Source organism: Pygoscelis adeliae, unplaced genomic scaffold (assembly GCF_000699105.1).
Source record: "Pygoscelis adeliae isolate BGI_AS28 unplaced genomic scaffold, ASM69910v1 Scaffold121, whole genome shotgun sequence".
Taxonomy (NCBI): Eukaryota; Metazoa; Chordata; class Aves; order Sphenisciformes; family Spheniscidae; genus Pygoscelis; species Pygoscelis adeliae.
Genome location: NW_008824359.1, coordinates 2,479,473 through 2,497,727, shown reverse-complemented (window position 1 = coordinate 2,497,727; position 18,255 = coordinate 2,479,473). Strand labels below are relative to the sequence as shown.

The window sequence follows — 18,255 nt, the reverse complement described above, 5'->3', positions numbered from 1 at the left end:
TACTTAGATATAGACTTCTGCTATATAATATATCCCATTCCAAGTGTTTGCAGTCCGGGGGCACTTCAGGATGCCAACATGACAGAGACAGCTAAGGACCAGTTCTGATTCATCTGCTCCTGAGCCGTTTTCCTTTGGACGCTGACATGTTTACAGTAATTGCTGGTTTTGCCACAGTGACACTGGACTTGTAATAACACGTTTTTGTGGAGTTTCACCTTGAGTCCCTTCAGAACATGTGACTACTAAGCTATTCCCAATGCTCAAGGACAGTTCATAACAGACTTATGAGTGGCCTTTAAGGATATCAAATGTAATCTAGTAGGTTCTCACTGGTTTGAGATAGTGCTGGATAGCATACTTGTTTCTATGTATGTCACAATATTGCAGATCAGCAGCCGGTATTCTCCACTTCGTTAAGATGTTATTTTGGAATGGAATCCTGTGCAGAGTCATCATAAGATAATCAGCCAGGCAGACTGCTAAGACTGCACTTCTGGGAGTGGGACGACTTGAGATAAAGTCAGAGATATATGGTATGTAGGAAGGATTACACAGCAAGATTGCGGTAACAGTATGATGGAAGCTCAGTGGTTGATGTAAACCCCCTCTGTGTGCATTAAGTACTGCATTTTCACTTAGAGATGCTTTCTAGATGATGACTTGAATATCACTAAAATTAGCATAAAACTTGCATTTCCTCATCATACTCTGTGTACATTCTGATGAGGATCTTATTCCTCAGGTATTCCTACTAGTGTCAAAAGCATGTGAAGATGGACGATAGCTGGAAGACTTCTGGATGCATTCACTGTCCAAAAGATTTCACTTCTCCTGTGAGAGTGTTCCTTATTTCTCATATCTCCAGATATGGTTGATGCTTCAGTTTCTCCAGTGCCGGGCAGCGTGGTTCTCCAGTTGGCTCAAAATTCTCCACCTTGGATGAACAAAAAATTAGCCATAATACTTTCTCTCGAATTCATAAGGACTGTAAAGGCCTCTTCTTCCCTCAGGTGCATATGTCTATTCATGCAGGTCTCACCACTGGTCCGTCTGTCCAGTTTTTCTCATAGCTCCCTCTCATACTCTTTGCAAACTTTGTCTTTGTGCCCTTTGCCCAAGAGACTAAAAAAAATTCAGAGCTCCTGCTCTTTCCTATTCTCCTCCACGAATCTAACAGGTTCCACCAACTTCTTTAGACTTACGGAAGAATACTTTTATTTTATCAGCAGCAGGCTGAAGTACAAGCTCAGAACTTGTTCTCTCCTGTGATGGGGGTCCCTGCATCACGGACCCAAATTGTGATACTAATGAATCTCCTGAAATCCGATTTGAGCCATGACTGTGATGATAGCATAAAACAAATATGAAAAAAAAAAAAAAAAGAAAAAACCCTCAAGTCTTCAGCCATATGGATGGAGGAAATACCTATGATGTCCTGACCAGTTTGCAAACATTTGCCCAGTTATCATATGGTGCCTGCACGAACTTGTCAGCATCGTTGCATCAGTCGGCACAAAACTGTTGTCATTTCTCATAATCTAGACAAAAGCAGAGGAGACACCATGTGGGGGAGAGAGGGAACGTGGCTATAATTAGCCAGTGAAGCTGGTTAAGAAATCTCCTGTTGTAATGAAACAATTTTCCTGACACATTTGCAGCATGTTTCCACTAGAAAGTGCAAGCGGATTTGGGGTGCCTCTGCCCAACGCTGCTGAGAGCCCCAGGATAGAGACACAAGAGCTGCCTGGACATCAACGAGTTAGGACCCTGCTGGAGCTTCACAGCTGAAAAAGGATGACCTGAATTTCCCCTGAGATGGTGCTGGGCTGAATAGACCTATTCATTTGGGGCTTTTACTTCTTTGGGCCTCTTTGGACTTCCCTTCACTTCTCTCACTATTTAGACATGGCCACTAATGGGAAAGAATCACTGTTCATACTGGTGAATCCTCCAGAAACCCTGGAAAAAAAACCTGATTTTTACTGTATTTTTGCTTTGTGGGGAGCAGAGGTGGCTGGGATGAAAAGAAAAAACACAGCCACAGAGAAGAAAAAAATGCCTTTCCCTAAACTTTTTAGATGGCAAGTGCTCTACTATCTCTGTAGAGCAATCCAGTCACAACTATAAATAAAATTAAGCAATTACATTCCATGAATTCTCCAAATGAGAATACAAAATTCCAGCGACTCCCCATATATCACTGAACTTATAACCAACTCTACTATTTCATACCACAACATGGTTCACTGAATTCAAATATTAACTATTGGAAAAGAGAAATCTCACATTGATTTAGTGAAATAAATGTATTTTGGTTTTTTGGCTGAATCTTTAGGTATAGCGCAACTTAAACATATCTATTCCTGGAAAGGCCATAAGATCTAATCACTTTAAAAAGTGGTGAAGGGAAGCTGGGGGAAAGCAATGCCAAAGCCAGAGCCCTCACTCAAGTTGCACAACCAATACAGTGGGATTGCAAGGCACAGATTTCATTTCCCCATTACCCATCCATTTGAGAACAGACTTTTAAACAAGTAACATATAAAAAGCTGGAAAGAAGAGAAGAATACAATACTACAGGTTCTTTAGTGATGCCTGCACTACCAGGTGTAGTGACTACCAGCCTAGTCACACCACTCATCTTGCCAGCAGGTCAGCTTAGCAGTGAAAATTAACACAGCAGTAAACTGGACTCCTTTGAGTTTTTTTTGGTTTTGTTTTTGTTTTAAAATGAGTGCAACATTTTCTAAACTTTCATCATCCACACTCTGTAATTCTAGATGTCAATTTGAAATGAGAACTGCCCAAGAAGAACCTATAGTTCATCTGGGTTGAAGATGTATTTGGGGTCCAGAGAGAATGACATCTCTCATACCAAGTTGAGGGAGCCTGAATAGAAATCAGATGTCCAAAAAAGATATTTGGAACTTGGACACGGGAAGTAAGTGATATAAGATCAAGCTCACACTTCTTGTATTAGTAAGTTTGTGCTAATAATTTGAAAATTATTACTGCCTATTAACTGATGTTATAGCCACGTTAGTGAAGAAGTGGCATGTGATACAGGCAGGAATTTGAACCAACGTGTTTCATTTGAGCTCCAGTTCTGGCTCCTCTTCTGCCATGAAAATGGGAAATGGGGCTGGATGGTTCCAGTTCAGACCAGTAAAGCTTAGTTAACTGAGCTGGTCACCTTGGACTGTTTTGAAATAGTCTGTATTGGAAAATATACAGAAAATGCAAGGAGCAGGATGACGTCGTGCTCCGGACAAGAAGGAATGGGCTTCTCATGTGGCCATGAGAGGATGGACAGAAGCACTGGTTATGATGTTGATCTGTACACCCTCTCTGGGGCAAACGCTCCCTGTGCACGCAGGGCACATGAGTTACCAAGAGAGAGCACAGCAACCTTTCATTCCCATCCACCATTTGTGATGACACATATCCATCAGACCATAACTCTGTATGAAAGAACAATCCCTGTGAACATTCAACCTGGAGTAGTTCAACCAGATCTTGTTTACAAGAACATTGGACATGTGAAGGATTTTCTCATGGATGCAAGAAAACTGCAGATCCTGACTCCTCTGTGGGAGTCCACCTCCAATTCTTTCAGTGATTGACCAGGATGGCCTGGTGTAGCACCCGACATTTGCTGTCACAGTTATAAGCAACCTGTGCTTATACAGCCTGGTATCTGTGCAGAGATCAACCTCTGTGAAACAGAATGTCACCATCATACCAAGTATGAAAGAAGATTCAACAAAAAAGTCTATCCAAGATGTAAAAACAGTTGCCACTCAAACAACAGGCTATACTTTTTAGATAATTTTCCACTGGCCACTGTGTCAGCATTTTAAATTCAAATCTCAACCCAAATAAATAATGTGGGTTTTAAAATTTTATTTTATTTTATTATATTTAATCTTGGTTTCCTAATTATCTTTAAAGAGTTTTTAGAAGAAAGGCTTACAAACCTTAAAATAAGATCTTAAAACCTCACTAGATGGAGTGATTCTTACCTAGAAATGAAACGCAGACTTTACAGAAGGTATGAAACTGGAACTTGCTGGCAGCTTCCAGTAGGGTTTTTGCATTGGCTGAATCTATGATCAAAGAACCTGTATAAACAAACTCCAGCAGTAATTCCAGGACATCTGCAGTGAGGTTGGACATGGCCAATTCCAGCTTCTCCCCGCTTCTGCTACTGTCTCGTGGTGACCTGGTAACAGCAGACAATTAAATTATGGACATTACACCATCCCCATTTTGTTGGCATTTATTGATTAGTGAGGGCTAGAAAATCGCTTTGCACCTCATTATATTTCTCCATTTTTTTTTGTTTACGGAACTGAAGAATATGAATTTTAAAATAACTGAACTTAAAAACTTTAACTGGATCTGAAAGAGAAGAGTCTTAAAGCAAGTCTTATGAAAAATCTGTTTATTGCTACTCTGCATTTTCATGCAAAAACAGTTGCAAAATGAAAGGAAAGGAAAGGAAAGAAAAGGAAAAGAAAGAAAGAAAAAGAAAAACAAATGAGCCAACATTAATGAAAATGAGGAATAGGATTAGCTTTCAAAGGGAAACAATACATTTTAACAGCTTGGTTAACATTTCATCTTCTGTGCCTAATAGAACTGTTAAGGAAAAAACACTCCAATTTCAAGAGAAAAGGTCATCTACTTTTTCAGGAATCCAGCACTGGAATAATTTTAAATGTCATGTGCATTTAAGGATACATTTAAAGACCTTTTCATAAAAAATAACAATAATAAATATTAATTTCTGTTTAGCTTGAACTTCTCAGTATATTAAAGTATAGATATGATGATAGATATGATATGCATATACAGATGGTCATATAAAAAAAATATATATGCTTATTCTAAAAATCTATTGTTCCCTTTTAGGCACTAAAAAAAGGAAGCCCTTCATGGCAATTGCTTTGAAAACTGAATACAAGACAAGATAGACAGACAAAATGGTTAGAGCAAAGAAGGGAGAGGGGGGAAAACAACAACCAGCTCTGCCACAGGAAGCCAGCAGCCATCCTCTAGGAGTTTCATGACTGTGGCCTACGGTTTTTCCTGCATGAAGTGCTGAACAATTTGGGGATCAAAGTATCTCCTGCATTTGAAGTGTGGATTAGTGCTTGTGAAATTATTGGACAAAAAGAAAATTATACTGAATTAAAGTAAGGGCCCAGTTCTTAATGCATGGTTGGCTGATGTGTCTGCAACACTAAAGACAGGTTACACCTGAAAGACAAAAGTGATAATAAATTTGGTAACGTCAAGGAGGGGAGGGGAAATCTGTTGGAGTAAGAAAATAAACTCTTTTAATGGTTAGGACCATCCAGCACCTTCTCAAAGAAACATGAACTTCTCCTAGTCACTGGACAGCAACGTCTGCTCGCTCCAATTCTGCTAGAGTACTTGCAAAAGCCATTGCACGATTGACACAAAACCGGCATACGATGCTGCGTGACTTATATGGACTGGCCAAAGCATCACTATTCACAGGCAATGCCAGCTCTAAGCATAAGCAAGAGCACTACCAACCTCTTGGATTCACAAAGCTGCCTAGAAAGGTGATGGTCAGACCTCTACTATCATAATGGAGGAAAAGTAAACAATGTAAGAGGTTCAATTTTGTTCCCTCATAAACCAACATGACACCCCACCCCACCCACCCCAATAACCCCTAGAATCATTTGTGGAAATGCTTAAAATTTGCAGTGGATGCTTTGTCACAGGTCTTCCATTGACTAGCCCCGTTCAAGTCAAGGGCACAGCTTTAATTTATACGAATCCTTGCAGCATCAAAGCTTTAAAGAGGTTTCATTTTTCTACTGAAAGTATTTAGATGGTGTCCGCTATCACAATGGAGGAGCAGCTAGCAGTCCTTCATTTCATATGCTTCTCTAAGGTAGTGAACAATGGTTACTCCCATTCACAAAAGGAAACTGAGGCACAAGGAGACAAATACCCTTGCCTATGATCATAGAGAAAGTCAGGGGCAAAGCAAGGAACTAAACCCCATTTTTTAATTCTAAATATTGGACTATCCCTTCGCATGGGAATACAGGTGGGTTAGATCCTAGTCCACAAGCAGATAGATAAGAATACATACTGATCACGATACCTGTGGTACCCCTACATGCACAGATGTGTACGCTACCCTGAATCCTTATGCTTTATCACACCACAATATTCTTTCTGAACTCTTGCATACGGATTCAATTTTGCACTCAAGGCAGAAAACCTCAGGTGTCAAAACAGAAGAGTCGCCATTTCCTAGATCCTCAAGAGGATGTCACAAAATGTTATTTTTTTTTCTTTTTCACACTCACGTACCAATAACATTGCCCATATCTGATTTATCTCCAGTTGTGCACACATCCAGTGCTGCACCCTGGGCTATCAAAATGCCTCCTGGTACCGATGTAATTCTTGCTGAATTGTTTCCAGAAGCGGTTTGTACCTGACAGTGAGTTCATATTCACGTGGGCTGGTTGATAAGGACATTGCCTAAAATTTAAGTGAGATTTGAAGATACCCAGCAAGTGGCAGAATCAGGCTCTTTGCACTGCGGGAAGCCCCACCATAAGCAATTACTTATTTAACACCACTAATTGCACTGTGCTGGTGATGGCTGAGGGACTGACTGTGTGTGACCCTGCAGGAATTGCACACTCTCTCCCTGAACACAGACGAGGAGGCACAAAGGAAAGGATGCCGTGACACCAGTGTCAGCGTAGACACATATCCACGGTAGCAACAACTGCAAGCTGCTATTTTTCAGAATAATTAAGTAATAATCTCTTTTACTTTGTAATACACCAAGCAATAAACTGCTGCTGCAATTGATTAAATGCCAAAGAAAAGCTAAGGTGTTTAATCAATCACTAGAGCCTCTTACGGCAAGCATAATACAAAGCTACAGAGATTATTGATATTACACAATGAGCCAGAAACGGGAAAGAAAATTATCCCTATTCCTTCCTCTGCAATGCCTTGAATGTGTTGTGCTGCTTTGCTTTTGTTTTCTAAGTCACGAGCACTTTGGCTGCACATTTAGCTGGACCGAATACTGAGCCAAAGGGAAATCACAGCTACCCTCGTTTCCACGCTAGGGCTCTGCCTTGGTACGGGCTGGAGAATGGACGGAGAATTGGTTGAAGCAGGTCCTAATGGATCAAAAAAGAGTTTTTGAAGGACTGGAAGAAAATAATGTGGGGACACAGACTGATGTGACTGAAGTGGGAAATGCAGAGATAAATTTCCATAAATTTATTCTCTGAAATTATTTCAGTGAATCAGGTTGTGGCACCCCCCTCCAAGCCTGACTAAAGCTTTCTGTGTTCCTTGTTTTCACATGTATTAAAATATGAATATGCTCTGTGCTGTTATACTTTGTATATTTGGGACGGAGCCTTCTCTCAGCTACTCTAGAGGAACTGCAATGAAGTGGCTAAAGCAGTATTACAAGAACAGAATTTAGTCCTGTAAATGCATATGCAGTGGATTGGGGAAAATCTGTACGAATGTATACAGCTGTGCCCCAAATAGCTCATCCTGTATCACATCAGGAGGAGTTTTGTCAGTGGCATTGGTAGATGCAAACATTTAGAAAAGTCTGCTCTCAGAAAAGCAGTGACTTCTTGCCGTAAGAGCTGGGAAAAGATACAGCTCTACCTGGTACATACACTCCTGTTCCCCAACTCCTAGCACAAACATGGGGTATTTTGGGACCGGAGAGCCTGCCTGCTTCGTGTTTGAGTCTCACTTGAAGCCAGGCAATGTACACAATGTCCACACGTCCGTGGACATCATTAAATGTGGCACATTCTGCTATTTGCCCTGCGAACTCTAAAGTTTAAACAGAATGATGTCATTTTATTGGCCTTGTAATCATTGCTCATATTATAAAGGTCACACATTTCACATCGTGGCAGAAAATCAATAGCTCTCCCAACAGCCTCTGGGGGAAAAAGTTTTGCTTCTGAAGAATAACATATAATAAACAATTTTCGTCCTTACTTTATCATGGCTGTAATCTTGGAGAATAGCTACAGTAAAAATCTGGCAAAGGCTGATATAGAAACTCATTAAAATTAGGAAGTGATTTAGAACAGGACTTTTTAAAAGATTTATCTTGAGCTAAACAGCAAAGAGGTTTGTTTAGGTCTACATTTAAACAAGCTCCAAGAGCTCTTTAACAGCTTAATTTTATGGTAGCTGTTGGGGAATCCTTTCAGATTTACAAATCATGTATTTCTCCAGCAAGGTGATAGATCTGAGCAACGTGCAAGCAGAACTGAACCCACAGACAAGCAGGAAGCGCAGATATGCTCTGAACAGGTAAGGGGGAATTACTGAAAAATATTTTGTATTGTCTGGAATAATTAGGTCTGACAAAATAAAGCCAAGGCCTTTGAACATACTCTGGCTACTTGTCCTTCAACTTAATTACTTGAACTAGAGAAGACAAAGGCACGGGGAACCTTTTAAAGCAAAAGATGGCTCAGCTACACTCTCAAGTAACAAATCAAAATCGGTGTCCCTTTCTGTTAACTAATATATAGAAAGGAGCTAAAGCATTTAAATACTGGTAGCAGGAAAAATAGCCCTAAAACTCATCTGCAAGATTAGGAGTGGATCTGACAAAACAAAAAGTAGAGAACTTTACATTTTTGGTATTCATCTGTCCTTGAAAATCATTTCCATACATGTAATACACACGGACAAGAATCAGCACTAGTGTTTTCATGCTTAATAGTGATGCAACTGAGTTTTCTGTATCTTGAGTTATAAATATATGTATATCTATGCATTTTCCCTGTATTATTCGCATCAACACGTTCACTTAAGAGAACTTCTGCGATATTCAGTTCAAAATGTTTAATAGCGAGATGCCTTGATTTGCAAAGCCACGTTTAGAGTCTGGCTAAAGTAGCTGTGTAAGTGAAACACCACTAGCGCATCAATTTGTCAATTTATGGACAGCGCTGCTGCCTCTAATTCAGGCTTCCCTCATGGTTTGGATATGCTGCCTGTACCCAGCTTGCAACATTATTTTGACTGACTAATGGTTTGGCTACAGCCTCACTCAATTTTAGATCAAATACAAAAAGCTACCTATACCCAGTACAGATGCCAGCCAACTCTCTGTTTACAAGCTATAGTCACAAAGTCAAAACAAATTCTGGATGTTCAAAATGGAGCCATCTGCATGGAATAAACATGAAAAATGTGAAACATTTTATGTAAATGTACATTACTGCCTAGGAACAGTTGGTTCAGCTTCCTCCCAGGCTGCCTAGTTGGGAACAGGAGGACTGACAGAGTTTGTAACACCTATTTACATTCAAAACCATATGACTCACTGTGCCGTAGACTCAAAGGTATGACATATATTTAAGCTTTGTGCTCCAAAAGGGCACTGAAATAAATTATTATCTTCTAAAATAAAGACATGTTCAGAATTATCATTTGTGATCTTTCCCCAGGCACGTGGGACTTGGTGTGTGTCTTTTTCTTTCTGTCTCTCAAAGGTCCATCACTTCTGCTTGTGAACAGAGAGCCTACTTGCCACTACCTGCTTCTCCCAAGAGGAGACAATGGCAAAGAGCAAGCTCCATAATATAGCCTCAATTTTGTTCATATTACACTCAGAATTTATTTTTAAGAAATAGGAAAACACACTGATTCTGGTAGTGTAATTAAAAAAAAAATTGCTATCTTTGACTATCTATTGCTCAGGATCCCATACAACTCAGGAATCTGAATATCCTCCACTAAAAGCACGTTTGAGCTAACCGGAGGCTATGGGACTGCCAGCACGCAGGCAGGAGCTCCAGCTCCACCCTGGATTGAGGCATCTGAAGCCCATATTTTGGGGCTGGTCCCTCTCTGCATGGACCACAGCAATGGCCTGTCCCACTGGTCAGCTGCCTGCTGACCTCTCCCAGGATCTGCCCCATCAGCTCGACATGCTGATCTTGCTGGCTGGCTTGCTTTCATAATTAGGAACATAAATGTTTGCCCTACATTAATTGTGTTCTCATTCCACTAGAGCAAAATATTTGCTATCAAGATAGATAGGACAAAAAAAAAAAAAAATCAAACTAAATTGCTTTGTTCCCTGGACAGTGTTTTGGTCTCCAGAAAACAGGAAATCCAAGATTTTTATGTAAGATGAAGCACTTAAGGGAAGAGAAGCTACTTCTTTTTATCTCTGTCAAATTATTTGGATTACTGAAGAAAGGACTCCGGACTGGGACAGGCAGCTTCTCGTGAGGCTTAAGAGTCTGTTAGCTATGTGCTCATTAGAAACTCCTGTTCAAGTCTATACAATTTAGACTGAACATCTTGTTTACTGTGGAACATAATCCTTAAAGCATTTAAACTCCAGGCAAAGAAGAGAGTGCAATGTTGCTGCATCTTAACTGTCCACTATTTGACTTTTCATCATCTTCAGAGTTATTAATGGTTCAAAACCCACATGTCTATTTATCTCGGGAGAAGCAACAAAGAAACTTCGTTATATTACAGCCAACCTTCAGCTATGAACAGAAAAGACATGGCACTCTACACAGAAAGTCGTATTTCGTACCGAAGAGCTTGATTTATCATAATTACACTCTCATGAGATATAAAAGCATAGATGTCCAAACATACCAACATACATTTCCACGACACACGCACAAAGATGCATGTGCATACTGAGGTAACAGGTTATTTACTGAGTTATGCAAGTTTATGCAGCTGCAAGGTAATCAATCATGTAAATGATGGCAGGAAGGGACATTTATAGAGCAACATCATTGCAATATGTATGTCATAAGGCACTGAATGTTCTATTAAATAGGATTTTAAAAAAAATAAATTACACCCTAGCATTGCTTCTCCTTTGGAATTATTTTATCAGCTCAAAATGTATTAACTTGCAAATCTCTGCCTTCGTTATACTATCTTGTAGATAAATATTATCTTTGAGCCTCAGCCACTATCCATCTGTCTCAGGAGAGACGAAAACATATACTGTAATGGTGTTACTGTATGATTACGATAAAGAACTAGTAAAATCACAAGATTAAATAAATTACATTGTTTAAACACAGGCTTGCAAATTTGTAATGAAAATTTACCTGACCTACAAATCCATTTGCTCACTTTGTACCAGGATGTTGATACAAATAACGTTCCTTGTTCCAGGCAAACAAAATTTGGCAAGACTAGTGTAACTTATTAGGGTCAAACGCTGCCAGTTTGCACCTGCTCTATAAGAAGAAAATCAGGAAAATTAATGGCTGTGAGCTCGGGCATGCACTAGCAGCTCCTGCTAATTCACCATTACAGAAATGATCATTACAAACCAAGACGAGCAACGGGATTAACGGCAAATGCTTTTGTTCACGGACAACATGGCCAGAATAAAATAAAACAAACAAAAGAGCCATGTCTCCTATATATCCTTAATGCTATTCACCGATGGAACACAATCTAATTGCTCGGTCAAGACTGTTTCTAAAGGCACGGGATCAACGGCAGCCTGTAACGCTATAGTGTCGGAGATCACAGGCGAAGGCACAAATCTGCCTCCCCGCTGAGATTTAAGAAAGAAAATGACGAGTTTGAAGATCCTGGCTTAAACAACTAGCAAGTGACTGAAGACGTGAATAGCGAGTGCCCTTGGAAGAACAGCATTTCATGACCTGGACTTTTGCTAGGGACTGAGAATAAACTGAATCTCACAAGGTACTAGTGGAGAAGTAAAAAAACTGAGCCAACTTATTAACAGCACGGGATCTAGCTTGCTTGCAAGTATCTCTGGCAGCCTAATTCAGCAAATATGTGGCAAAATAGCCTGAGGTGAGAGCTACTATTTGTTAAAGGTAAATAAAAGATGCAAGCAGGTTTTGGTGGATTATATGGTAAGGAAGATTAAAAATAAAATGACAGAATACAAACTTTATTCTCATCAAACTTAAAGCTCACCCCCTTAACCAACACCTATCTGATTTGTTTTAATGATATTTATTACACCATCAAAAACCAGCTTAGCAGAGAGCTGGCATTATGTAGCTAATAAATCTGTTTCTTAGGAATGTGGTGAAATTTATACAAGTAATTATCTAGGTAAGTCTATCCAAAGCTCTTTCTCATCATTGCAATGTCTAGAGGGAAAACAATAATAAAATAATGATAACCACAATTATTATTTAGTACTACTACTATGATTATGGTAGTGCCCAAAGATCCCAATCAGCATTTCAGTAATTAGAATTAATTCTGTCAGGCACTGGTTCTTTCTCACTCAGCTACGGGGTGTTGCTAGTGCTTTTCTATGGTGTACGTAGAGCCAGCCTGTGGTCTGGACATCAATGAAAGGCAATATATTGCATCACCTATGGCCACAGTATATGCGGGAAAGGGCAGGTAGCTCTTCTCACCCCATCAATCCCTGCCCACACCACCCCACAGAACTGCTCAGAGTATTTCAGTCACCAAAGCTTAGTGCTATGCAAGCAAAAAGAGGGGATCGTGATCTAATGTGATCATAACCTGGTCATATTAATTAAAATTCATTATCCCAATCCAGCAGTGGCTAAGCCTTGATGATTTAAATGAAAGGAAGCGAACTGCTGATCCCTGGAGCTACCTGCGAGCATGCTGGAGTTGGAGATTTGATTACCCTCATTTTAGGCCAAGACTGGCTTTTGGAAGTGGCTCAAAAGTGACAGCTTTCAAGAACACGGCTCCAGTTTCTATGCTGTGGAAGTTTTTTTTGTTGTCTTTGATCCATTTAGCTTGAACTGCACCTCATTAGATAACTGTTCCCTTTCACCCCTAAATTTCAACACAGTCAAGCCTAGACAGGGCTGTGAGATGTAAGTAAATATACGCAGGTCACCTGCACCGGCATCTTATGAGCGGTTGTATGACAGCTGCATGGCTTGCAGATAGGTCTAGCCAGAGCAAGAGAGGTGATTAGTCTGTCATTCCTTGGATAAGATTCGCAGGATTTGGAGTTGTGTCTAGAAATTATGTGAGCGAGAAGCCCAATCTACAGTAAATAGAGATGCTGTCAACGAGGGAGAGGAGTGAGAGGTTGTGATTCTGCTTGGTGCCTCTGCAAGCTGCAGCCATTTTGAGGCAGAAGCTTAAATTCTGCGCTGCACCCCATCGCTTGAAAAGGAGCCTTTCTGTCCTCCTTGCCACGGTTTCTCTTCAGAGCAGGGCATATTGATCTGTCCCTCCTTTCAGAACAGCATCCAGCCCAAGCCACTCACCCTCCTAATCCATGGCCACACTCGCCAGGCTGGAAACAGTCAGGCTACGATGCCTGCTACGGGTTTTGTGGCAGTTCCTTAGCCTGGCAGCCCAGCAACACCACTGAATATTTGTAAGCTGCAATTCATTTATTTAGAAGACCATACATTTTTGCTTGATGAAAACATGTTTTCCAAGACCTGGCAGCTGCAAAACTTGAAACCCAGCAGGCAGCTCCAACAGGCGGGCAGGAGTGCGGCTGCTCGGTCAGGCAGAGCAAGCGAAGCACGCTCACGAAAAGGGGCCACTGAAAGCACAAAGCTGTTTCCAGTGCCAGGATTTTGCGCCCAACACACAGCAATTATCAGTCCCTTATTTAAGAGAAAAATGTTGTCCATAGCGTAATTTACACCTGCACCCTGGCAGTAAAGGGTGAAGAATATTTTACACTCCCAAGCAACCTCCCATTCTCACAGACTCCTTTAAATGGTTTAACAGAAACCACTGGCGCTGTCTGTCTAGGCACAATATACCTCTCCTGGCACCTGAAACAAACATCTTATTTTTAAGTCCCTATTTCTCTGTTTTCAATGAAATGTTATAATTTGTTTCCACATTCATTCTGTTCTACAATGGAGCTGAAGCATGCAGATGTAGAAATGCTGCCTGTTCCTCTCCTGGAGTTAAAAGCAAGGTTCTTAATAAGCAGGAAAACACAAAGGGGTCACTAAGAGTAGATTTTTCTTTCATCTGCTATTTCTCATTTTGGGCTTTTTACAACATAAACACAAACCAGACAGTCTGTTTTCCAGACACCTAACTGCTTTTGCAGTTTTGTCAGACTTGTTTCAGATGGATAGTGGCAGGTTTCTCTGTCTTGCATCCAAATGCTGCCTTTCCACACAATGGTGTAAAATGCAGAATGACATCTCTGTCTTCATCATAGGTGTAAAGCAAAAGGAATTTGGTCCTCTCACCCTAAATGCTTTACTTCTCCTGCCTTCCTGCCCTGCCTTCAAACCCTAAGAGGGTATATACAACCCTATTTTAGAAAAGGAAAAAAAAAAAAAAATCTTAACACTTGCAAAAAGAGACAAGATATTGTGGAAAAGCAATTTGACCATGAAGTCACTGGCTCTGCTCCTTAGCAAAAGAAGGATGAACATAGCATTGCCAGATTACACTGCATCAAAAATGTTTGCTTCTTGTGACCAAATCTCCCTGTGTATGTGACTTACTGTTCTGTGCTAGTGAAATTAGGCAGCCAAGATGACTTCAAGATTAGGAAGCATCATTAAAATCAAATCTTGAAAAGATAAAGCTTGTAGGACAGGATCTGTGTTTCTTTAGTAACTGACCACAGAGAAATAAAACTGAAGTCTGCTTATAAAAGCCAGCATTTTGGCCAAGAAGAGACTTTTATTTCAAGAGCTTCCTATTATTAATGTCATATTTGGTAGAGATTCCAGCACTTTGGGTTGGATTAAGAAGAAGAAAGCGGCAAATTAAAATGTTCCGGTGAAACTCTCTTTGTTATGGAAACATCAGACATTCCATTTATCCAGCAGCTGCATTTGTCTATCCCAAACGCAGCTGGAAAAACATGATGCCTCTTCATGGGATTTTCTGTTCCCTCCTTCCTTCCAGAACACACACACACATCTTCCAGCATTTCTTCTAGGGCAGATGATACAAAGACACAGAACTCATTTCTCTCCTCCCCCAAACCAAGGAGCTGTAGCTACAAGATTGACTTAAATAAGAAAATCTGTGCTCTGAGAGAGAGGGGCATTTTGGATACGGGGGTTTTGATGGATCCTTATCTACTTCTTTCTTTCTGTGTACATATATAAGCGTATGTATGTGACATTCAGACAAACACTAGTTTCAGGAAGGAATTGTTCATGTACTTTTAGCCAGCTATGATTCAGGTGTCTAATCAGAGCTGGGTGATTAGCCTTTCTCCATGGGCAATGAAACATGAGCACTTCCAGAAGGCAATTCACGTTATTTATCATAAGACGGGATGAATTGCCCTGCGGACATTCCTGTCTTCCCTGACAACTGCAGAGGAAGCCTAGATAACCAGCTTAGGCTGGAACCCTGAAGGAAGCAACGGAACACCCATCATAAGTTTAGAGTCTAAGCAAATCACCTCAGCTCTCTATTAATAGTAAAGAGGGATGGCCTCCTCCTTCATCTTTTATCTTGGACACCTATTTTATGGTGAGAGGACTTGCCTCCTGAAGACGTCTGTCTCCCTCTCTGTAGACTATAGCAGCAGCCTAGAAGGTGAGGTTAGACCAAATCTGCCTTAGATGCCAACCTTGGGCCTAAATGTTGGTTGACTAACACCAAGAGCCAAGCACCTCTCACTGCTCCAGAGGGATGTCCTACCTGCCTGCACATAGGTACCTGAATTAGGAGAAAAGGCTCCTTCCAGAAGCATTCAAGGTGCTTCTCTTCATTGCCTGTACCATAAATTATGCCCTTGCTTTGGGAAGGCTGATTTCTTAAGTACCTAAAATATAGGTGCAAATTAGAGGCCAAAGTCAGGCAGACTGGAAGCAACTGTGGTTGGTGGTGCACTCAAAAAATACCAAAGATGGTATTTAGAGGACAGATCCCTATTCCAGCTGCTATTTATCATCCATTTTCTCCTGAAGTCCTGTACTGCAGTAATCTTGTATGGGTCACAGTTTGAAGAAGCTGACTAACCACATGATTTCCCTAAGCGCAGATAAAGTATATCAACTCCTCTATATGCTCTATGCCTGAAGGAGCAAGCAGTAAGGCAAGTACTCAACCCCATACCTGTCATAAAGTAGGCTCGAATATTCACCACAAAAAAGAATATACTTTAAAGGGGATTTTATGAAGTGAACTTAAGGAAACCTAGCACTCCCCAAATATGTTTAATATTGTATAAAATTGTTTCTGAGGTTGTTAATGATAGCCCCACAGCCCCTGAGGTTATTGCAATATGTCCTACTGCAGGACCAGCTTTGGGCATACACCCATCTTCACACTTCCCCATCCCTCCCCTGCACCTCACTTTTGTCCCTTTGTGGGCATAGTGAAGTGGAACAGACATCAGGAACATTTCACACCCGCTGTTCCTAATACACCTAATCCTTTTCAGATGAAAATTTAGGATTTCAATCCTTTTCACTGAGATGAACGTCGAGTCCTGGCTTAGGCTCGAGTGCTGCGCAGCTCCTGACGGGGACTGGTTAACCCGTTTCCAACAGCACAGTGCTTGGTACGGTGCTGAGCTTAGGCTCAGGACTGGACTAACCCAACCTCAAAAGGACCATGCTCATATATTTAGAAGATAGATCACATGGAACAAGGATTTCTCTGGACGAGGACCAGAATGCTCAGCACATTGCAGGATTAACCATTTTCTGAGAAACTAAGGGTGTCTCAAAGTGCGCTCTCATTATCAAATTTGTTTCATAAATAATAAATAACTTTGGAATTGTTTTGGTCAGTCAAACCTGGTTATCATCTTTTCACTACAGTGCAATAAAAACAACATATTTTTTTCCCTGCTATTCCTAATTCTCATCAAATCGCCTTCCTCAAAATGGGCAATAACTCTAGTTCTATTATGCTTTTTGTCTATATTTTGGGGTTTTTTTGAGAAGGGGATAATTGATCTTATTTGTTTTTGAACATTTCACTTTTACTCTTTTGAGACACTGCTTGCTGTTCTACCATCAGATACCAACTCCAACACACAGTGGAATCAATGGCAGAACATGAGGTTAACAATAACTAGCCTGGGGCAAAGAACAGCCGAAGTAAGTAAGTACTCTGAAAGATATTCTTTTTCTGCATGTTTATATAGATGCACATAGCATCTTCACGAATAGATCATCTTCTCATTGACATTTCTGCTGACCTATTGGTGCCTTCAGTTGGAATGGCATTAGAGTTTAACCCTAGCATGCAGTGATTGAAATGGCCTTTATATTATACTTAACATAAAGAGATCTCCTTTATTCTTCAGGAAAAACTGCCATTCTTGTTTTGATTTCTATAATAATACAAAGATAAAAATCACATAAAGCTTAAAGTACCATCTCAAAAGAAATGCTAACAGGAGAGGATTCTAGACCTGTTGTATTTATAAACATACTGCCTCAGTGAACTAGAATGATTTTGTATTATTAAGGGCATGATCTTACGAAATACTGAGTGCCTCCTGCAACTTGAGTCCTTGACTTTCATTGACTTCATGGGGTTTCTAAAAGGACTAGGCTTTCCACTGTAAGTATCCTCTAAAAAGCACGTCTTTAGAAATTCCACCCCATAGCCCTGAGTTTATTGTCTCGCAAAGACACATTTGCTCAGTTTACAGGTGAATATTTATTTTTCTCAGCCGACAGTTTTGCAAACTCAACTAGACATCAAGCTGGATTTTTCCCTATTCAAGCACCATCATCAGTAATAAAGGTATTTTTGGCTTGGATACACCTGTGCAACTCCATTAGCCTTCATCAAGGTTACATGTGTGCAACTGAGGTTATATATGGAAGACAACTGGGATGGAGAGACCTGACTGTGGACACAAATCGACTTCTGGAATATTTATTGCTGCTGCTGATGTGAAAGAAGGCAAAAAGTGGTGAGGTTGGCAAATGGGCTAAACCTTTCACTATTTTTTTCTTGTAACACATGAGCCTTATGTGAGCAGCTGAAAGACAATAAAAGCTGAAATCTAGGGTTTTGCTTTCATAGTCTCTTTTCAGAGCATTTAAAAAGGTTTGGGTTTTTTTTTGTTTTAAATGAGCAGTGTTCAGTCTAAAGTATATCTCCATTTGATAATAAAGCAGCAACATTCCTCAGTGTGCTTCTAGAAATAGATGCTGCCTGGTGACTTCTGCACACAAGCAGATGTCTTCGCAGCAAAATCCAAATGACAGTCTTTGGCTAGTCAGTTATTGGATTTCTGTAAGCTGATTC

General features: G+C 40.4%; 1 protein-coding gene across 1 annotated transcript in view; it reads right to left on the bottom strand.

Moving 5' to 3' along the window:
• The window catches only part of KLHL29 (kelch-like family member 29), a 262,545-nt gene that overhangs the window by 54,262 nt on the left and 190,028 nt on the right, over positions 1-18,255 (bottom strand). The window contains exon 6 of the mRNA XM_009319728.1: positions 4,026-4,225. Coding sequence (XP_009318003.1) covers positions 4,026-4,225 — 200 coding nt within the window. The remainder of the gene's footprint in view (positions 1-4,025; positions 4,226-18,255) is intronic.